This window comes from Colossoma macropomum, unplaced genomic scaffold (assembly GCF_904425465.1).
Source record: "Colossoma macropomum unplaced genomic scaffold, Colossoma_macropomum, whole genome shotgun sequence".
NCBI classification, from domain to species: Eukaryota; Metazoa; Chordata; class Actinopteri; order Characiformes; family Serrasalmidae; genus Colossoma; species Colossoma macropomum.
The window spans coordinates 2,434,893-2,458,369 of NW_023495456.1; the positions used below are offsets into that span (position 1 = coordinate 2,434,893).

A 23,477-nucleotide genomic window follows, 5' to 3' on the forward strand; every position below is an offset into this window, starting at 1 on the left:
GACACTTTGTATATATGTATGTGTATCGCTGCTGTTGGAAGAAAATATCACATCTCCATTTTTGACATTTTTTCAGTTTTTTACATAATTTGAAAATACATGTTACCTTTTACATCATATGTAAATTTCATGGTGAATGGACTAAAAGAAATGACCTAAAATTATTTGGGAAAAAGTCTGGTTTCATTGACTTACATGAAAAGTACAGCAGGTTTTTTCCTTCTCCTGTAAAGTTACCAATTTTGGAGATACGAGGTTTTCTTCCGACAACAGTGAAATACAGTTTGTGACTGTAATAAGTCATATATATTATACAGTGTACTCTGTATAATGTACATTTATTTTAGCCTTTTCAGATACCTGAAGTAAGCCATATGAACACTGAGATGAGTTTAGATTTTCGTGTTTTCATTTATTCATATGAAACAATACTTTGGAGAGTTTATAATAGGTTATATATATACCTATAATTAAAACTGTACACATGTGAAATGTCCAGTTACAGCCCGTAACTTGTGAGGAAATTTCTCTTTAATATGGGTTCATCTCTTTAGGTTTTCTCTAATTTTATTTATTACACAGTCAATTGTATCACTTTTTTATACTCATAAATCACTACTGTCCAAAAATAGCATCTCAAAAAGAACAGCTTTATAGGAGAAGGCAAAAACGTTCTTCAAGTTAATGTAAAGAGGCTTTATTTTGAGTAATTTTGGAGCATATAAACTAAAATTAGTTGACTCTAAATTAGTTAAACTCTAATCGTTTAATGCATGCTAGCCGTTCTGTTAACGTTCATGGCTCCAGACTGATAAAACCTGAACACTAAACTCCATCATGGTGAAAATAACAATCATGTAAAATGCAAACTTCACATTTAACATGAGAGAATGCTCTGACACGAAAATAACATTTTACAGAGAGAATTATATTCATAAATTAAAAAAACAAGAGTTGATTAACAGAAAATAACAATAATAAAAAGGAAAATGTTTGGGTAAAAGACTCTTCGGTCTGTAGGAGTGATCCAGATTAACTGATTTTAACTAGATTTACCAGATTAGGATTATGTACAAGAAATAGTCTTATAATAAGCTAATTTGAACAAATAAGTAAAGTGAACCCATAAACTTAGTGCAATTGTTATGTTTATAGTGTATTGGTCATTCATCTCACAAGATACAGTATTTAAATAAGGTTGGAATATTAAAATAAAAAAAACTGCAGGTGCATGTTTTTTTTTCAGTGATGACACCTTTATTGCTACTTTATCATATTTACATTTTTTATTTTATTTTTTACTTTTAGAATTTGTTCACATATAAAGCACTTTTCTGCTCTGTATTAATGTATAAAACCTGCCTTATAAAAAAGTTTATTATTATTTTTATTAGAATTAGTATTTTTCATTATTTTTCTGCAAGTGCTTTCTCTCTCTAGCGCTGCCATTGGCTGGCCTCGCTAATACATTCAGTTGCGTCGACCAATGAGCGCACCGCACCCTGTGACGCAGGTGAAGTGGGCGTGTGCAGCAGGGCCAGCGCTCTGACAGCCGGTCAGCCAATCAGGCTGCGTATGTTAATCCGAGCTCGTTTAAAGCGCTTTGAGCTCGCGGAGCAGGCAGAGTTGATTGAACAGCTGACCCAGGCGGAGTGGATTTTGGGGGCGGTTCGGTTTTTTGGTCTTTTTTAAAACATTTTTAGCGATGTTTCAACTTTATTGACGTTTCTGGGTGCCGAGCCGAGCCGAGCCGAGCCGAGCTGAGCCGAGTCGAGTCGAGCTGGGAATTGTAACCGAGGGGGTCTGAGCCCACACCGAGCTTCGCCTTCCTCGCAGCCTTTTCGCTTATTCTCCCCGGAGAACTTAGCTGGCCATGTCCTCGGCGGAGGGATCTGGGTCTGAGCAGAGCCGGAGGTTTTGCGTCCTGTCCTGGGAGCAGGTGCAGCGATTGGACTCCATCCTGGGCGAAAGTGTGCCCATCCACGGGCGCGGAAACTTCCCCACGCTCTCCGTCCAGCCCAGGCAGATCGTACAGGTCAGGAACCATGGTCAGATGCCCTCAGAAGCTCAGCCCAGACGGCTGTAGACATTGCTTAAAGTTGGCTTACTTTTTGGCCTGCTTCTGTCGTTGGAACTCTCCGTTCCACCTTAAATGGTGCAGCAGTTACATTCTGGCAACCCAGGCGCAAGAATGTAACTGTTGCACTATTTAAGGTGGAACGGAAAGTTCCATGAAAAAGAAGCTGGCCAAAAAAAGCTGTGAAACTGCTACACCATTTAAGGTGGAACGGAAAGTTCCAAAGAAGTAGCTGGCCAAAAAAAGAAGCTGCAGCCCCATTTAAGGTGGAACTGAAAGTTCCAAAAAGAATGATGCTTTTTTTTTTTCTTGTTCTTTATCAATGCTTACTTGATGCTCAGTGCTCGACCCCCACTGAAAAAGTTCTTCCATAGACTGACTAGAACATCCAGATGGTTCTTCAAGTGTTCTTTAGTAAAGGCAATGGTCCTATTACCATACAGGGTCCTTTCATGCTTAAATGGTTTTTCACTGTGATGGAATGGTTCTTCAGATTGATGGAGAATGTGCTGTATACGTTTCCATATAGAACCTTTTTGAAAATAGTTCTATATAGCACCAAAAGGGGTTCTGCTGTTGTTAGACTTACACTTTTTGGGTGCCACATCAATCTGAGGACCTGTTTTACCATCCCAAATCATTCAAGCATGCGAATGGTTCTATATAGACCTCATAGTTCTCAACAGAACCATTTCATTTACTAAAGAACCCTTGAAGAACCATCTCTTTTAAGAGTGTAGAAAGACATCATTATTATTATTGAGATAGATCAGTTAATAGAGATATTAGAGAGTCCAGTCTTTTCCAGGTTTGAGGAAAAAAAAAGTTCTGTTGTTCTTGGTTGGGTTCCAGCTGTTATTGCGCAATCGCTTTTCCGACTTAATCGATTTGCCGTCCGGCATCCGGAGAGACTCTCAGGCAGCTACTGTTTGTCCAGTCTCTCATAAAAGATGACATATTTGTGCAGCAGAGGGACAGCTCCGTCGGAAACGGCCACGTGTGATGTTTAGATTATCACACAGGCTGTCTCCATTGTTCTCCAGGGCAAGTTCTGACCCAAAAGTATCCGGACAGCCCTTAAAATGAGTAAATTCAGCCACTTTAGTTGTAATTTAATGCCTTGCCTCGCCTCATTGCCCTTAGCAGCAACAGAACGTATCACAGCATTGAATCTAGAGATGCACCGATACCACTTTTCACCCTCCGATACCGATATTTGATCCTCATATCCTCGACTCTAAAGGTGCATATAAAGATGCTTCTTCAAAGGTGTTTAATTAAAGACAGTGGTTCTATATACCATGAACACTCACCTCATCAAGATCCACATGCATGCTTAAATGGTTCTTGCAATGATTCTATACAGCACCAAAAAGGGTTCTGTTGTTACAGGCTTGACATCATAACAATAGAAGAACCCTTTTGGATGCTATATAGAACCCTTTTCCAAATGTTTTTTATAGAACCATCTACAGCACATTCTCCATCAATCTGAAGAACCATTTAATGATGAAAAGAACCCATTAATCATGCAAAGGGTCCTTTGAGTTTTCATGGTTCCATACAGAGCCATCTTCTTTACTAACCATCTTGAAGAACCATCATTTTTAAGAGTGTAATGTATACAAGCTTGACATTGTAGCAATAGCAGATGCCTATTCATAAACATTCTATGTAGAACCATATGCAAGTGTTCATGGTTTCACATAGAACCACTGGCTTTACTGAAGAGCACACTTTTTAAATATGTTATATTGGTGTTCCGAGTCATAAATAATAACATGCAGTGTTTTTATTTTTTTAAACATAAAATGTGGGTTTATATTTTACATTGAAACATAAAATATAAAATGTGCCATTACTTTTTCACACACCTTTTTATGTTAAATTAAATGAGCAGTAACTGTGTGTAAAATGTGCAGCAGTGTGATCTCTGTAGAGTGTGTGTTCACTTATTTACACAAAACACAGAGTTTGACTGGGGGCGCCCAAACTTTTGCACACCATTGTATTAAGGCCTAAAGATATGGTGTTTACTGGTTTTCTCGATGGACACTGGTGACAGAATGTGAGATGCATTGCTCTTGACAAAGGATCTAAAAAGAGTCTTTAATTATTATTCAATAATTTAAGTATTTCAGGTTAAAATTTAATTAATTTAATTTTCAATTTAAACACCCAAAACTTTGGGTCTCTTCAGGGCCCTTGGAAATCTAATCTTTGCCCTACCACCAACCCCCACCCTGCACCCCCCACCCCCTCTCCCTTCACAGTGCCCCTGCCTTTAACCCTTTATTGCACAGTGTTGCCTCAGGGCAACAAATCCATTTTCTGTGTTTACAAAGACATAATACTAATTTAATGACAATGAAAGGGTTAATAATGAAGGGAAAGTTTGAATAAACCAATAAAGTTCTTGCACTTGGTCACATCGTCTACTGGTGGGCTTTTTTTAAAAATGTGTTTCTGGCTCAGTGTAGGTTGCAAGTGAGACATTTCTTCACTGGACAGTTTCCAGCAGAAGAAAGAAGTTTTCATCATTTTTCATTCCACCAAACGTCTACTAAACGTATGAAGTTCATATTCAGTGTTATCTAAGTTACACTACACTCAGAAGCTGCTAAAACATCTTTGTTGCCTAAAAGCAACATTGCATTACTAAAACTACTTTTTATTTGTATTTTTACAACTTCTTATATTTTATCCTGATATTAATGGTTATTTATGGTTTTAAGGACTGTTTGGTGTGAATGTGAAAGCAGAAATGTTTTTTTTTTTTTTTGTTGCATTTACAGTTTTTACAGATGAACAGATGGTGTAGTTGCTCAGTTTCCTTCCAGATATTTAAATAAAAAAATCTTTCTTGAATGCCTTATTGCAATAAAATGGTGCCTCAGGGCAACACATGGCAACAAATGGATGTGCGTGCATTATGTTTTAAAAATAGTTTTTAGAGGGTTAAAGTGCACCCGCTGCCTGTACAGTAGAAAAGCACTGACCAATAGAACGGGATGCTCTGGTCACCATACCCAAAGCCAAGCGTGGGCTAGAGAGGTCTAAAGCCCGCCAGGACTGGGCTGTGGAGCAGTGGAACTGTCCTCTGAAGAACGGTTGGACATATAATGTATGTTCCTGTAAACGTACAGTAGCCAAACGTGCCTTTTAACAGTGCACTAACTTATAAAGCCCTCACGCTGCGTATTACGCTATGGCCCTTCATGCGGTTCTGTTTATTTATGGCCGCTCAGATTCAAGGAAGCCTATTCGCATCATTAACATCGACAAAAGATATACGGCACATTTAGTCAGTGGTATAAAAACAGGTTTCATAAAACCTGCCTCTGAGGCAGAAGGGCCGTTTCGGGACGCTTGCAGCAGCATCTGCATTAAACATTAGTGGATCTCCTCAGTAAGACCTTTCCTTCCTCTGTCCACTGATGGAAAACAGAACGCTGCACGTGGAGCTCGGGGCGGTGTGGGTACTGCAGAACGGAGGGTTCTGAGGGAGCTTGAGCGCTTTCAGAGGCAGATCTGTTGAAAGTGCTGATCAGGGGCTGTTAGGGTAGGACGATATTGCGGAAATACAATGTCACGATACTTCAGTCCACTTTTTAATGATGATGCACGAGATGTCAATAAAAACAGACAAAAGAAGCCACATTTTAAAAATACTATCAAAAATGTGTTTTGTTCAAACTCAGCTAATACACTGTGATTCAATTAATATTTCTACACACTGTATTTATAGATTAACCCCTAAAACCACAGTAGCACAAGTATGAGCTTAATTTCTGTTGCAGTTTTAATTGAAAATTAACCATGATATCAAAAGAGAACTGCACAAAACTCTTTAAGCTAAAATACACGTTATTTGAAGTTTTAACTCTATTTTGTTTGTTTTTCCTTTTTTTCTGTTCACTGTTATAAAACTTACAGAGTTACACAGAACCCTTGAAGAACCATCTTTTTTAAGAACGTACATATCTTTACTGTCAGACCTCCAAAAAAGGACCTTTACAGGAGGAAAACATTCTTAATTTTCAGCGTAAGTGAAAGTACTCAGGCATTTCCAGATAATGTAAAAAAAATAAAGAATGACAGAAATGGAGATACAAGGTTTTGTTTAGACAGCGGTGATATATAACTGTGACGTTTACGCCACAAAAAACAAACTCTTCATGAGTGAAACGCTCATATGAAGATGATAAATCTTTTGTTTATTTTGTTTGTTCTATAAAATTGGTTACTATGATCAGTCTTACCTTAATTTATGTAATTTATGGCACAAAACATCCCTCAAACAGGTTTTTATTATTATTATTGTTGTATTATTGTATCAGTAGTTATGATATTAATTCAAGATTTATTCACTTGATTTAAGAAGTAGCTCCCCTTAAATCGTCTCACTTCAGTTGATTAAATTAATGCTATAATTATGCTAATTATTTGCCAGCTTTCCTTTTTTTAATAAGTCATGTTGTTGCTTTAGTACTCAGACCAGAAACAGTAAAAGAAACTTGAAAAGTTCAGGAACAAATTTTAGGTTGGCTTGACAAAGTTGTTGTTATGCTATCCCAGGTGGTTGCTAAGGTGTTGCTAGGATGTTGCTATACTGTTCCAGGTGGTTGCTAAGGAGTTGCTAGAACATTGCTGTGGATCTCTGAGGTACTGTGTTGCACATTTTTCCTCCAGAAACATTCTGGAGAGAACAAGTTGTTCTGCTGTAGCTTTGGGCTGATAGTTGATTGAATAAATGCTGATATTGTACAAATTATCATTCTTTCGTTTGTTTCTAAACTCTGTTTTCATCTTAAACTCATTTTTTCGTGAGTCTTGTTGTTTCTCCACTCAGACTACAAACAGTAAATGACACTAGGAGTGAAAAGTTCATGAACGGAGTTTTAACTCCTCTCTCATCGTCTCACTTCAGGGACTCTGAGGTGGTATTTAAAAGTGTCTGCAGTGAATTTAGTGGTTGAGGTTTGCAGAATTGGATGATGTGATCTGAAGTCATTAAAGGTGAAAGTTCTGATGGTTGTGCTGTTTGGTGAGGAGACTCGGCTAATGGGGTTTAATTCGAGAATGAAGTGTAAGGTTTTAGCAGCAGTGCAGTGTCCCTGCGTTTTATTCCTAAGAGTGGAAACAAAATCTGTGGTGCTTATATTACATATTTTCTAACTAGTGTTAAGAAATCTTATATCATCTATCACACTGCCAGATTTTGCCTAATATGAGCACTTATATCTTTTTTACATCATGTATGTTTTTTTAGATTTTTTTTTTTGCAGTGTGCATCGTGCAGACTGCTTTAATGCTTTAATGATCTATTGCCCAGCTATTATTGATATTATCTCTTTACAGCAATAATGTCTATAACTGAAATGTAAAATTCCCATTGGTCCTTGTTCTCTGAACACAAATCTGAAGAAAGAATTCTGATTAGGAGGAATTTATTATCATTTTCCATATCTAATCTTTTAGTCACAAGACTGCCGACTTCAAACAAATGGCAGAAATCTATATTTTCAATAAAAGCATGAAAGTTATGTGTAATAAAAATAATCGAATGGTCACTTTTAGTTTTTTTTTTAAAACTAAATCATCTCTTTAGATCAATCAGATCCACTTTTGTTGCATTTTTCCTCGTCAAACTAAGTGTAGTGGTTGGACATTAATGGGTTAAGTGAAGTTTGTGTTTATGTTGTCTGTTTGTCTCTTTAGACTGTGGAGTGAAAAAAAGCCCAAACATCTCTGACACCAGGAAGAAATGTGAGAACAGCTGAGAGTCAGATATGATCTCTTTATGTTAAGTGTGGTTTTGTATATGATCTCTTCCTGCTGTTTGTCAGTAGAAAGATAAGCCGAGCCTGTCGGGTGAAAAGTAATGACAGTTTTCAGTCTCTCTTACTGAGTGAGGAGTCATAAAAATCTGATCCCTGAGGTCATAAATCATCACTACACCGAGAGGCGCTGTGGTGCTCGGTGGTTTTCTGGCTCTGTTTGTGGCGCTGAAAGGCTAAAATGCTCTTTTGGTAACAGTTAATTGAATAATTCAATTAAAAATTACAGTGTTCAGTTGACCCAAGATGTAGTTGATCAGCCAAGACATGTTTGAAGTCCAAACTTTGCTTCTGTAGTGTAGTGTTGGAGCTACGAGGCTAATGTAGCTAACAAACACTAGAAGTCAGTAGTCACCCAAATAATTTCTACAAAACTTCTCTCAACTTGCTCAAACCACATCCAGCTCTTCATTATTAACTATTAACCTAGGAAACCATAGCAACCACCTGGGATTCCATAACAATGGCCTAGCAACAACATAGCAACCACCCAGGATATCATAGCAACAGCTTAGCAACAACATAACAACCACCTGGAATTCCATAACAATGGCCTAGCAACATCATAGCAACCACCTGGGATATCATAGCAACAGCCTAGCAACATCATAGCAACAGGCTGGGATATAATAGCAATGGCCTAGCAACACCATAACAACCACCTGGGATACCATAGCAATGGCCTAGTAACACCTTAGTAACCACCTGGGAGAAATGGTTCCTAAATGGTTCTTGCCTTGTACTGTTCTAGAAGAAATCCTAAATTGGTATGAACCTTTAATCCTATATTGAATAACTGCACATATCATTTCAAAGTATGGGTCATTAGAAGAGCTTTCAGTCTACTGAGGGGTTCTTAAGGGAACCAAACTCGATCAAAGCCTTGGGCTGGTAACTTCAATAAATGCTGATGTTTTACAAAAACTATCCTTTTCATTTGTTTTGAAATAAACACTCTGTTTTTATGTTTTATTGTTATTTTTCTTTTTAATTAGTCATGTTGTTGCTTCACTACTTAGACCAGAAATAATAAATGGAACTAGAAGCGAAAAGTTCATGATTGAATTTTAAGTTGGAGTCAAAGATGTTTTTTTGGTATCCCAGGTGGTTGCTAAGGTGTTGCTAAGCTGTTGCTATGCTATCCCAGGTAGTTGCTAATGTGTTGCTAGGATGTTGCTTTGCTATCCCAAGTGGTTGCTAAGGTGTCGCTAGGCTGTCACTATGCTATTCAAGGTGGTTGCTAAGGTGTTGCTAAGCTGTTGCTATGCTATCCCAGATTGGTTGCTAAGGTGATGCTAGTCTGTTGCTGTGCAATCCCAGGTGGTTGCTAAAGTGTTGGTAGACTGTTGCTATGCTATCCCAGGTGGTTGCTTAGGTGTTGCTGGGCCATTGCTATGCTATCCCAGGTGGTTGCTAAGGTATTGCTAGGCCGTTGCTATGGATTTCTGCGGAGCTGTGTTTAGAGTGTTCCTTTTTTCTACTTTTGCACATTTTGTACAGAATAAGCACTACAACATTTTCCCTCCAGAAACATTCCAGAATAATTTTTGATGTACTTTGTGCTTCTAAAACTTTTGGTTTGCTCTCTCATTGGGTGAGGGGGGGTGAGGGGGTGGGGTTACTGACAGGCCACGGTTTGGGCTCTGAAAGAAAATACAATCCAATATAACCTCCAATAGGCTGCAAATGCACCTTATAAACTCTGTAATAACTTAGTAATGCAGCAATGCAATATTCTCTCCTACAGCTGAGCTCTTATTTTCACCTTATAATAAAATCTAACATATAGGACCAAATTCAACTTTATAACTCACCTGGAACTGTTTCACTGCTCTGCATTCGTATGAATGTTGCACTGTGTTTTGTTCCTCAGTAAGTTTTGCTCTAAGTGCAGTTTTAATGGTCTTGGATTTTGAATGCGAGCTTCATTTCAATAAGCACTCTCAGACAGTAACAACATTCCAGAGGATTTTAAGTAAGTGCTTAAGTGTTCACAGGACCCACAATAAGCTGTGAAACCGATGTCATTGCTTGCAGTTTAGACCATTTTAAACCTCAGGAGTAGATGCAGTTCTGTTTCAGTGAAAGACACAGTTTGCTGAGTAAATCCCATATTAAAGTAAACACTGGGGACCGAAAGTCTGAGAGCACTATTGAAAAAAAACTTCTGTTTTAACACAAGGTTATTTTTATTACAGTTGATATTACCAGCAAAGGAGTCTGAGTGAACAGTAGGATCTTTGAAATTTTAACATGAATTTCACATTTTCATAGTGTTTGTCCTAGAAATCATGAGTATTTCTTCATTTTCCTTCTTGTAACTTTTCTTTGTTTTAAATGTTTTAAATTCTAAGACTTTTTCATCCTCTCGTGTTGGACTGATGGCAGACTTCGACACTGCAGGGACTCACTGTCGCCTCTTGAGTTGCAAAGTGGTATTATGAGACAGGACGGGCCAGTGCTAGCTGGTCAGCATGCTAACTTCAGTAGATATCTATAATAAATTGCAAATTGCTTCTTTAAAGGGCCAAAATTAAAAATGAACACTCACTACATCTGTTGTAAACATGCTTGCTCTCCTCCTTCAGTGGGCCTGAAGTGTCTATAGAGCAACATTTTTCAGTTCAAAGACTAAAACGTCCTTCTGATCTTGTACTTTGGTTGTTGGTAACTTGTTGCAACTGAAGATTGATCACTGTAGTAATGCAGCTCCCACCATGGTGGGAGTTTGGGGTCTTCTGTCTGCTGTAGTTCGTGTCTTCACATCATCATTTCAGTGGAGAGAATGTCTTACTCAAACCACAGAAACGACGAGGAGGACAACAAGCTAAAGTTAGCCTGGCTATCTGTAAATCTAACCTCAGTTTGGCTCCTTTTCTCTGACGATAAGATAAAAACCCGGCTCTGGTTGCTGTTTTCTTAATGATCATGTTGGGTGACCGAGGGAGAAGTTATATAAATGCTAGCTTGGTTGTATTTATTGGCTCAGTGAGCACTGAGGATCAGGTGAATCCACAGGGATTCCCAATGGCTGTGATCTATTTGCATAATGCATGCATGAGAGAACAAAGAATGAAAACATGAAAATGATACAAAGTCCTGAATTCTGTCGAACTTACGAAGCTGTGGGATGTACTGCTGCACAACACAAAGAATAACATATTAAATGCTAGTTTAGGTGGAAATGCCATGAGATAATTAGCATAATTAAAGCTGGGACCTGCCAGTAGATTAGACACAAATCATATTCATTACAGGCTGTTTACTACATTAGCAACATTAGCATTGCTGTTGCGAATAATACCCAAAGTCTGCAATCAGGAAGTAATAAATGAAGGAAGAAAACATTAAAAAAGCAGCAGGAAACTCTCAGAACCCTCCTGCCCAGTTCCTGCTGCCTTCCTGTGCTCTCTGGTGCCAGAGACCGAGCTCGTAAGCGCTTCATTCATCCCTCCTGTTTGGCAGAGTGCAGCGCGACTGGCTGCCCAGAGCACCAATTGGTGTCCAGGGTGCAGTGAGGTTCTGTGCTTCTGGCCCGTACCCCAGACCCGTAAAGCACGCACTCCTACCATCATGTGCTAAAATAAAGTGCAGGAGCAGGACAGGGCCAGCGCGAGCTGGAAAACCAGACCAGGACACCAGAACGTGTGTCGCCAAGGCGTTGTCAGCACCAGACGGGCCAGTGTGTTTGCGGCTTTTTTTATGAGTCTCCAGAACAAGGTCGGGGGAAGTGTTCTCCCGGTTTTCCCTTTCCAGGTGTTTTGGAACCTCAGTGGCAAATAGAGCTTTCAGTCTGTTCGGGTTGGAAAAATAAATTATGAATAATTGCAGGTCTCAGTCGGCGGAATCAGTTACTGCGCTGACAGTAAAAACCTATTCACTGCTGTTTCACACACCCATTGTTCCTGTATATCTGACAGTTTCAGTGAATATCACGGTATATGTACAGTCGGGTGCTGAGCACCACCGGTCAAATGAAAAATGTGTTTTGTTGATTTTCTTAGTGAAAATAAGTTAACACATCCTATACTGGATGCTGCCCAGGCCTTTCTGCAAATTTTAGAAAAAAGAAATATAATATGTAAACTCTGCTGTAACCCTTGCGCAGGCCACATTTCATGTTTTATTTAGTCAGCAAATAAACAGTAATCGTGCTTTAAAATGTGACGAAACATGCCACAGAAATCAGTTTTAGATGCTTTGAGTAAAACCTACATTTGTAGGTTAACAGTGGCGTATTATGGCATGTCCCTTCGCTTTTTCATACCCAGAGTATCAGAGCATCGGAATTATTATTATTATTATTATTATTATTATTCTATATATTCAAAACAAAACTGAACAATATACAGATGAATGTGAGTCACTGTTGCTTTCTAACCCTCGACAGAAACACTGCTAAATGCTTCATGTCTGATTTTCTACTAAGCTGATTTTGGAAGCTTTTTCTTTGAATTTTCCGTTCCACCTTAAATGAAGCAGCAGTTACGTTCTGGCAGCTCTACAGGCCTGAGTGTAACTGCTGCACCTTTTTAAGGTTCTGCTCTAGCTACGATGTCAAATTTGTAACAATAGAAGAACCGTTTCTGGTGTTCTACAGACCTCTTTTCAAACAGGGTCTATACAGAACCTGTTTATTTTCTGTTCTGTTACTTTTTGGTTACTGGGGTTGTGGTTAGTGTTTCTTTAGGCAGCCATGGCAGCATTTAACAGCAGAAATACACAGACTTCTTTAGTGAAGAAAATGGTTCTATATAGAGAACCGCGAAGAACCATTTGCATGTTTAAAGGACTCTTTGCAAGGTGAAATGGTTTTCAGATTGATGGAGAATGTTTGCTGCTGTTCTTAGCAGCAAAAAGTGTTCAAGCTTGACATCGTAACAATAGCAGAACCCTTTTTGATGCTATATACAACCATATACAATATAGAAATCTCCATCAATGTAAAGAAACATTTCTCCATGCAAAGAACCATTCAAGCAAATTTCATGCGAGCTCTATATAGAAAGACCATTGTCTTTAGTGAAGAACCTTTAAAGAGCCATCTTTTTTTAAGAGTGTGTGTTTGTGGCGTAGAGTAATACAAACTACACAAACGAAGTAAAAGTACACAAACTGAACTATTGTTTACCTGAACTGTTGTTAAACACGTTGATGATGTTGATCTACATTCCATGCTACATTTATCATATCTAATATAGATGAGTGTTCTGTAAACGTAGCTGTTGAGCTGAGCTGGTTAAACAAGCTCGGTGCTGCAGGCAGATATGGTGCACACTTTAGAACATCCTTGGACCACAGAGTCGGATAAAACCGAAAAGATGAGAAATTATGTCTCAGCTCTTCTACAATCAGTTGACATTTGCTTTTCAAGCAACATCAGGAGAAACAGCTTCAGAGAAAAAGGCAGGGTCAGCTAAGTGACCTCGAGTTTGTGTTCTATTCTTTTTTACAAGATTATATTATTAAAGATAACAGCAAACTACTGCCACAACTTTTGCAGAACTGTTCTAGTATTATGTTCTTGTATTTTACCAAGAATGCGCTTTCACTATACTGCTTCAGTGTTAGGGACCATCTCAAAATTACCGGACAACTTGCTAAAATTTCACCATAAGTTTTTTTTTATTCCTTTTAAAAAGCAGTGCATTTTGTTATACACTCTTAAAAAAGATGGTTATTTAGTAATGGGAAGGGTTCTATCTAGAACCATGAATTCCATTTCATGCTTAAATGGTTCTTTGTGTGGTGAAATGGTTGCATTTGGGTCTATGTAGCACCAAAACTGATTCTTCTACTGTTACAGGCTTGACATTGTAATAATAGCAGATCCGTTTTTGGTGCTATACCGAACCAATCTTGGTGCTGGAGGCAGATTTCATAACTGTCAAAACAGATTCAGGTCTCAGAAAAAATTAGAAATTATGTGTTTTAGAAAGGTTCTATATAGAACCATGTACAACAAAAGGTTCTTTGGGTGTTCATTGTTCTAAATAGAACCATTCCCTTCACTCCTTTACTAAAGAACCCTTGAAGAATGTTTTTTTAAGACTGTAGCTATAGTAGTGGAAAAAATGAGCTTCATTAGAATGAAATTTTACTATATTTGTTAATTATTGTATTTATTAGAACATGATAGTTAAGGTGGACGCGACTCCGCTTTGTTGCTTTTGTTGGCTTCTCTCCAGCACATCTTACTGACATGATACTTCACACTCGATGTGCTTCGGTGGTAAACATATTCACGGCATGGCAGCTGATGGAAATTACTTTGGTTTTATAAAGAGAGCCTTTATGGCACTCACCTTTTAAAAGACGTATGTGTTATTAAATAGGGCTGTGGAGTCGCAGCAACAGCGCAAATAAAAACGAGCTCTATCAGATGGGCTTCAGGGTGGAAATCTGTTACCAGTACAGGCCTCATTTAAGGCAAGGCAAGTTTATTTATATAGCACATTTCATACACAATGGCAATCCAGTGTGCTTTACATAATTAAAAGCAAAAGGAACATCAAAAGGAAAAATGAAAACAAAGTGCTTAATAGTGAAAAACAATAAAAGATAAAAATCTTACAAGAAAGTACAAATTACATAAAGTGGAATAAAAACATAAAAGGGAAGTAAAACAAAGGGCTTAAGTGTTTTAAAAATGAGCTCATTAAGGGTGAAGTGCTTTAAGAATAGAGCTCAATCATAAACACATGAGAAGAGAAATGAGAAACTGAAGGACGGAGTTCTGTGTTTCCACCAGTGACTCATTTCATATACACTGAAATAGCGCTCAGTCTTAAAGTGTCTTTACTAGCAGAGTGTCCGGCGCAGACGAGTGACCGTATAATGGTTACGTTCTCTCACTCCACGACTGTCTGTTTGGAAGCTTTGGGTTACCAACATAAACACTTTCCTATCTGGGGAAAGAAAACAACCCGGAGGAATACGGCGTTCCAGTAACAGTTTGGTTGGGTATTCAGAACCCTGTAATTTCACCCGCGAAACTGATATGAGAGTCAGGCCGTCTATTGAAAGACACCCCGATCTGAAAGGCTCAGGCCTTTTACTGGAAAATGTGTCATTTTCCACGGTGAGCAGTATCCCAGCAGCCCGTGTGCCTGTCTGTAACTCAATAATCACTGAGATAAGTTGCTCCGAGCTTTCACCCGTATCTGCAGTGCTGAAACGGTCGCATGGCATTTAGCCTCCGAGAGGGACGCACTGCCAGGACGCTTGTGTAACTGTGCTGACAAATAGGCCACCAGGCTGCTGGAGGGTGGGTGAACGGTGGGAGGCAGGAAAGCAGCCTCAATTCATGAATGAATGAAAGAGAGAGTCGGGGGGGGGCACCACTGGGGAGGAGTAGACTGGCTTGCTGTGCTTGTGGAGTCTCTTACAACACTAACAAGACCCAGCATGGTCTACAGGAGGCCAACACAATCACAGATACTGACCGCTCGTCTTCCTGGTGCTAACTAGACTAAACCTCCTAAATCCTGTCCTAACTTTAGGATGAACCCCAACAGGGTCCTCACTTCTGTTTAAGGTCCGTTTCTATGGTTTTTAGGCAGCTGAGTCAGCAGCATAGTTCACTACCAGCATAATGAGCTCCATTTATTTCCTACTGTAAAACGCTGCTTTCACTGTGAGATGATTTTCTTTTCTAACTCTGCGTTTTAAAGATCTCAGACGCTGCAGACTCGATCTCCACCGCCCCTCTGATCACCTTCGTGTGTTAATGTTGATGATGAAATATTACAGTGATGGTGGTGAATAATGAGGAGACAGTTTCTTTAATGGAAATCGTATGAATAACACTGAGCACGCTCTGAAAAAGATGGTTCTTCAAGGGTTCTTTATTAGAGAAAATGGTTCTGTATAAAACCGTGAAAACTTAAAGCACGCTTTGCATGATTAAATGGTAAGGGTTCTTGACATTGATGGAGAATGTACTGTGCTGATGGTTCTGTATAGGACGGTTTTTAAAAGGGTTCTATATAGCACCAAGAAGCATTTTTCTGTAGTTACGATGTCAAGCTTGTAACAGTAGAAGAACCCTTTTCGGTGCTATATAGAACACTTTTCAGTACAGTACATTCTTCATCAATCTGAAGAACCCTTTCACAATGCAAAGAACCCTTTAATTATATAAAGGGTTCTTTGAGTGTTCATGGTTCTATATAGAACCATGTTCTCTACTAAAGAACCCATATTTTTTACAAGTGTAACTCGATATCTTTCATCAGTAAACTTTTGTAGTTCCTGCTGGTGTGGGTTCATGGACAGAACTTTATGCTAATAGCATCCCCTGCTGGACTGCTAGGTGTGTTCCACACCCACACACTTACTATATTACTTAATATATTACTCTATTAATAAACATTGTTATAGCGGAAACCATGACTTTATATTTAATCAACTTTTTAATAGTTCTCAGTTTGCTTCCCCAACATGGTGAGAACTCTTTCTCATCATCACCCTCAAAAATCTGCCCCAGAGTAGCTGTAGTTTTTCAAAAGCTCCTCCCACCTTCAAGTTACATCATCAAATCTCAGGCTAGAAACACTGCAGCAATGCTTACAACAGATGTAGTGATAATCGTCTGTTCATTTTGGCCCGAATGTCTCCTGAAACTGATCTTACTCTGGCTTTATTGGGGGAAGCTGTCTAGAGCTGCTGGCTGAGATGACCATATATTATCGTTATTGTGAGAAACTCTATTGTGATACTCTTTTCTGAGTGTTTGATGGGTCATGAGCAGCACTTCTAGTGCACTGAACAACGGCATTGATCATTCAGACCAATTATAGAGCGTGTAAACAACAACAACAACAGCAAGGACCAATGTACCGTAACAGCATAACCTGCATAATGAGAAGTGATGTATAGCAGATTGGGTGGCAGCCCAATATTTTATTATTTTATTCATTTATTTTACCTTTTTCCTTCCATTTTTTCTTCATTATATGTGAGATGTAATCAGAGAGATTCAGAGTGGTTTGGTGTGAAATGGTTCAGATGTCTTTACAGTGGTGGTGATAGGAACCAGGGGTCGCCATGACTACAACACAAATATAGACATGTTTTATTTTTATTTTTAATAATAAGTTTTCTTTGGGGACTATTTTGCCTCACAGCGCCCTGCATGTATCCCTCCACCATGAATGGAGTTTAAGTTCTCAAAACTATCATAAAACAGTGTCTCAGTCATCAGGCAGTGAATTCATAACCATTTCATGTAGGAACTTTCTGTGAGGGAGCTTTTAGAGGTGGACGTCTGGTTCCTATCACCACCACTGTGAACAGTTCTGACTCAGTAAAAACTAGCTTGGTTACAAACTTCATAAAAACTGAATGGTGATGCATATCGTTGTGAAAGTGCCTTAATCTTTTTGTCTGTATTGTTCTTCTCACTCTAACAGTGTGTGTCAGAGCTCTCAGTAGGTGTGCATATTTGATTGTTCTGACAGGTGTACTCACAGACTAGTGTGAGCTGTCACAGGTAGATACACCTGTTCAGACTGAGGGCTTTGGGTTTTTTTTTGATTATTTCCTTTTGTTCTTCAGCTGTCATAGATTACAGAGAGCTTCAAAGACTTTTGACTCACTTCTTCTTCATAAAGATGCCATTCCACTTAGAGAGTCTTGCAGTCTCAGTGCAGTGCTAGAAGAATGGAGAAGAAAAGTGAATCTCTGGTAGAGATCTACACACCTGCTCATTAAGCAGAGTATCAGCGTACCATTATATCGAGGCTGCATATTTTACTTAACCCTGAACCTGGGTTTGAAAGTTCAGCAAAGTTCAAAGTGAACCAGGTTGAACTGTGTGTCTGTGGCACTCGCTCAGAGAGAGAGAGAGAGAGAGAGAGAGAGAGCTGCCAGGAGCTCCTAAACAAAGACAAGCAGTGACTTGTCATTTCCCAGGGATAATCCGCGTGCTTTCAGAGAACCGAAACCCTCCCGACGTAAAGGGATACGGCTGAGTCTCTCACCTGTGTCAAATCGCGGGGGTGGGGGGAGGTTTTGGGGGGGTGCACTTTGTGGAAGAGAGACTAAATTCTGCCTCCGTGCCTCACAGAGAGAAGCAGAAAGATTATTCAGTGTTTTCCATCCCTCAGTGTCTGTGGAAGACATGTAAAGATACCTGCCTCATTTGAAACAGTCACAGATGAACTGTTGGCCTGAGGGCAGACGTGTTTATATGTGGTGAGACACTTAAGGTGATGCTGATGTCCCAAATGTGCTCTGGATGAACTATAAATTTTCTTTCCTTGGCTTTATCAGAGCTATATAAAACTATTTTGAGCTCCTGTACAAGAATATATGAGTCTGGAATGTTTTCAGGAATCAGTTGTGCTTTTTGCAATTTTGCACAACATTAAAACTGAACTCTGTGCTTGGAATAAAAAGCTCTGCTAAAGCCTGAGTAGACTGATAAATCAATGTGATCAGTTATTAATCTCAGTGTTACTGAGCTCTGCTAAAGCCTGAGTAGACTGATAAATCAATGTGATCAGTTATTAATCTCAGTGTTACTGAGCTCTGCTAAAGCCTGAGTAGACTGATAAATCATTGTGATCAGTTATTAATCTCAGCGTTACTGAGCTCTGCTAAAGCCTGAGTAGACTGATAAATCAATGTGATCGGTTATTAATCTCAGTGTTACTGAGCTCTGCTAAAGCCTGAGTAGACCGATAAATCAATGTGATCGGTTATTAATCTCAGCGTTACTGAGCTCTGCTAAAGCCTGAGTAGACCGATAAATCAATGTGATCGGTTATTAATCTCAGCGTTACTGAGCTCTGCTAAAGCCTGAGTAGACCGATAAATCAATGTGATCAGTTATTAATCTCAGCATTACTGAGCTCTGCTAAAGCCTGAGTAGACCGATAAATCAATGTGATCGGTTATTAATCTCAGCGTTACTGAGCTCTGCTAAAGCCTGAGTAGACTGATAAATCAATGTGATCAGTTATTAATCTCTGTTACTGAGCTCTGCTAAAGCCTGAGTAGACTGATAAATCAATGTGATCAGTTATTAATCTCTGTTACTGAGCTCTGCTAAAGCCTGAGTAGACTGATAAATCAATGTGATCGGTTATTAATCTCAGCGTTACTGAGCTCTGCTAAAGCCTGAGTAGACCGATAAATCAATGTGATCAGTTATTAATCTCAGTGTTACTGAGCTCTGCTAAAGCCTGAGTAGACTGATAAATCAATGTGATCGGTTATTAATCTCAGTGTTACTGAGCTCTGCTAAAGCCTGAGTAGACTGATAAATCAATGTGATCGGTTATTAATCTCAGCGTTACTGAGCTCTGCTAAAGCCTGAGTAGACTGATAAATCAATGTGATCGGTTATTAATCTCAGCGTTACTGAGCTCTGCTAAAGCCTGAGTAGACCGATAAATCAATGTGATCGGTTATTAATCTCAGTGTTACTGAGCTCTGCTAAAGCCTGAGTAGACTGATAAATCAATGTGATCGGTTATTAATCTCAGTGTTACTGAGCTCTGCTAAAGCCTGAGTAGACTGATAAATCAATGTGATCAGTTATTAATCTCAGTGTTAATAAACTCTTCTTTGAGGGTCGACCAAACTAATAATCTCAGTAGTGGACGTGTTTGTGCGTGATAATCTGTGCTGTACTGGATTCCTGCTCTGGGTATTGAGGGAGCAGCATAGATTAAAAATTCAGTATTTCCAATGTGGCCTTCCATGATGTATTCCTAATGTATTGTAAATATATTCTAAATGTGCTACTTTTTAGGTATTGTAATGGAATACGTTACTGAACACATTTAGGATTTTTGGTATTCAGAGTATTTTGCCCACAATTGTGCAAAACTCCAGTGCTGGGTGCTGGAGTGAGCTATTGATCTGTGTTCATCGGTTCCAAACAGTTTGATGTGGATGGATTAAGTGTTCAAACAAGGAAATTGCATCATGTATGATAATTAATAGAACGCTTAATCTTCACAATGCACTGTCATCTCCTTAATGCACTGATGTTTATGCATCGGCATTGTTGATCGGCATCAGCTCACAGTTCCCATTTTGGTAAAAAGTCAAGAGAGAAAATATAATAACCTAAATACGTAGATTGGAAAACAGCAGGTTAACAAAGCACAGAGCAGAACAGCCATGAGCAAGAGCAGCCATTCAAACTGCTGTCTGATAACTCAGAGCTCATCGGCTGGTGAGTCTGTCAAAGTACATTTAGTATTGAAGCTTCGAGTCCAGATGGATGTGTTGGACTTCATGGAGAAAGAAAAGGCCTGAGATCACTTATGTAAATGATTTTAGGTGTTTTTAAGTTATATGCTTAAGGTATAGATTTAAAGCTACAAAAAAAAATTACAATTATTTACAGATTTTTGCACTTTCCACTTAAAGATCTTACGTAGCTCACCAAGACAAAATTCACTTATGATGTTTTATATAAGTGACCTCTGGTACTTAATTTATAGAAGAGAATTGCAATTAAGTTGAAATTTCAATGTTGGTCAGAAAAACTGCAGTTGATGTTTTCCTGAATTCGTTCAGCAGTTTAGTTTTCAAGTGACAAAAGTGAGCCTAGATCGTTCATCACGTAAAACCGTCCTCTCCTTTCTCCTTTTCAGGTGGTCAGGGCCCGGCTGGAGGAGAGGGGCGTGGTCGTTCGTGACGTGAAGCTCAACGGTTCAGCGGCGAGCCACGTTCTCCACCAGGACACGGGCCTGGGCTACAAGGATCTGGACCTGATCTTCGGCTTGAGCCTGACCGACGACAGAACGTTCCGCCTGGTGAAGGATGTGGTGCTGGACAGCCTGCTGGACTTCCTGCCGCCAGGCGTGAGCCGTGAGCGCATGGGCGCCCTGACGCTGAAGGAGGCGTACGTGCAGAAGCTGGTGAAGGTGTGCAATGACACAGACCGCTGGAGCCTGATCTCGCTGTCTAACAACACGGGCAAGAACGTGGAGCTGAAGTTCGTGGACTCGCTACGGCGGCAGTTCGAGTTCAGCGTGGACTCCTTCCAGATCGGCCTGGACTCGCTGCTGCTGTTCGACCGCTGTTCCGAGACGCCCATGTCCGAGAGCTTCCACCCCACCGTGCTGGGCGAGAGCATGTACGGCGACTTTGAGGAGGCGCTGGGTCACCTGCGCTCCAAAACCATCGCCACGCGCAGCCCTGAGGAGATCCGCGGTGGCGGCCTGCTCAAATACTGCCACCTGCTGGTGCGGGGCTTCCGGCCCGCCTCGGAGGCACAGATGAAGACGCTGCAGCGCTACATGTGCTCGCGCTTCTTTATCGACTTCTCGGACATCGGCGAGCAGCAGAGGAAGTTGGAGGCCTACCTGCAGAACCACTTCAACGGCATGGAGCACAAGCGCTACGAGTGCCTGGTGACGCTGCGGCGCGTGGTGGACGAGAGCACCGTGTGCCTGATGGGCCACGAGCGGCGGCAGACGCTGGCGCTCATCTCCGCGCTGGCCCTGCGCACGCTGGCCGAGCAGAACGCCATCCCCGCCCTCGCCAACGTTACCTGCTACTACCAGCCTGCGCCGTACGTGCGCGACGTCAACTTCAGCAACTACTACGTGGCGCGCGTGCACTCGCCCGTACCCTACCGGACGTGGCTGCCCTGCAGCTGAGCGACGGGAGGACACCACAGCGTCCTTATTCGGTTTTGTAAAGGAAAGATTGCTTTTTTTGGTTATCAGCTTGTTTAAGGGCAGGACAAAGGGCCTTCTCCGTAGCAGCCGGTCGGGAGAAGACGAAAGACGTTTAAATGCGTCTTTTTTTGCCAAACGTCCCCATTTTTTCCCCTCACTAAGTTATAATGAACTCTGCTGTACTGTAAAACTGGTTCGAGCCGTTCTGTGTTGTTTCCTTGAACATTCCTCTGAGACTTTGAAGACTTTGGTCAGTGTGCTAAAGATAGAGGGAGAGTACTTCTCTAGTTTACTTCTTCACATGTACTCCATTTGTATTTGACATGAAATGTTTGTAACTTATAAGACGCGCCTCGCTCTTTGTGGAGAAAAACGAAATCTAAACAACTGGATTCTAGCCTTGTGCCGAAAGCTGTGTTCAGTTCTGTCTGTGGTTTCCAGATTTCCTCCCTCTTATTTGAACTTCTGAGGACCAAAGATTTTTAGTTGAATGGAATGTTTGTTACTTCTGTGATTCCCAAGTGCCTGAAAACCGACCACAAACAGAAAAGTGTGTAAAAGGTGGAATTTTCATCCTTTGGGCTACTGTACAGTATATTTTTATGTTTCAGGGTCAGGGCCTTTCCTCTTCACATCTTCTAAAAAGACATTAAAAGGTTGAAAATGATTCCAGATCTCGTTTTCCTGTTTTTTAGAAACACAAATCCAGGACACAGAGTATATTGCATGTAAAAGTTTGGGTACACATGCTTGAGCAAGGTGTTTACATGAAAATAAGTTACTGCATTATGGAGTTTATTTTGTGCCTCAAGTTTCAAGCAAAATATTCAGTATCAAAATGTCAGAAATTTGTTGCGAAAATGAATAGAATTAAATCTATTTTTTTTTTTCAAAAAAAACGATTTCTACTCATTTTTGCTCATTTGGGTATATTTTTTCCTTTTTGCCAGATTTGCTTTCATTTTTTCTGTTTGCTGATTTTGCTAATAATTTTTTGCCTCTGAAATTTTACTTTTTTTCTGAATTTTTCTTTTGCTTTAGACTTTTGGCACTTTTGAACAGGGGCGGGTCTTAGAAAAGGGTGTTCACCTGCAGTGTCTATTGGTCAACAGATTTGGAGTGACAGATGCCTAAAATAGCTGAGGAACCATTTAGCGATATGCTAGCAAGCAACTACCAACCACCTAAAATACCAATAAAATTATATAGCACAACCCAAGCAATACCATAGCAACACCTAAAATACCACAGCAACCATCTAGCACAACCCAAGCAATACCATAGCAACACCTAAAATACCATAGCAACCATCTAGCACAACCCAAGCAATACCATAGCAACACCTAAAATACCATAGCCACCATCTAGCACAACCCAAGCAATCCCATAGCAACACCTAAAATACCATAGCAACCATCTAGCACAACCCAAGCAATACCATAGCAACACCTAAAATACCATAGCCACCATCTAGCACAACCCAAGCAATACCATAGCAACACCTAAAATACCATAGCCACCATCTAGCACAACCCAAGCAATACCATAGCAACACCTAAAATACCATAGCCACCATCTAGCACAACCCAAGCAATACCATAGCAACACCAAAAATACCATAGCAACCATCTAGCACAACGCAAGCAATACCATAGCAACACCTAAAATACCATAGCCACCATCTAGCACAACACAAGCAATACCGTAGGAACATCTAAAATACTATAGCAACCATGTAGCACAACCCAAGCAATACCATAGTAACACCTAAAATACCACAGCAACCATGTAGCACAACCCAAGCAATACCATAGCAACATCTAAAATACCATAGCAACCATGTAGCACAACCCAAGCAATACCATAGCAACACCTAAAATACCATAGCAACCATCTAGCACAACCCAAGCAATA

At 40.0% G+C, this 23,477-nt stretch overlaps 1 protein-coding gene across 1 annotated transcript; it reads left to right on the plus strand.

The window, feature by feature from the left end:
* Positions 1-1,625: 1,625 nt before the first annotated feature.
* On the plus strand, positions 1,626-22,123 carry tent5bb (terminal nucleotidyltransferase 5Bb). Its single transcript, XM_036562600.1, has 2 exons — positions 1,626-2,035; positions 20,532-22,123. Exons 1-2 carry the CDS (start codon positions 1,874-1,876, stop codon positions 21,540-21,542), a joined length of 1,173 nt encoding a protein of 390 aa, XP_036418493.1. The 5' UTR covers positions 1,626-1,873; the 3' UTR covers positions 21,543-22,123.
* Positions 22,124-23,477: the final 1,354 nt, after the last annotated feature.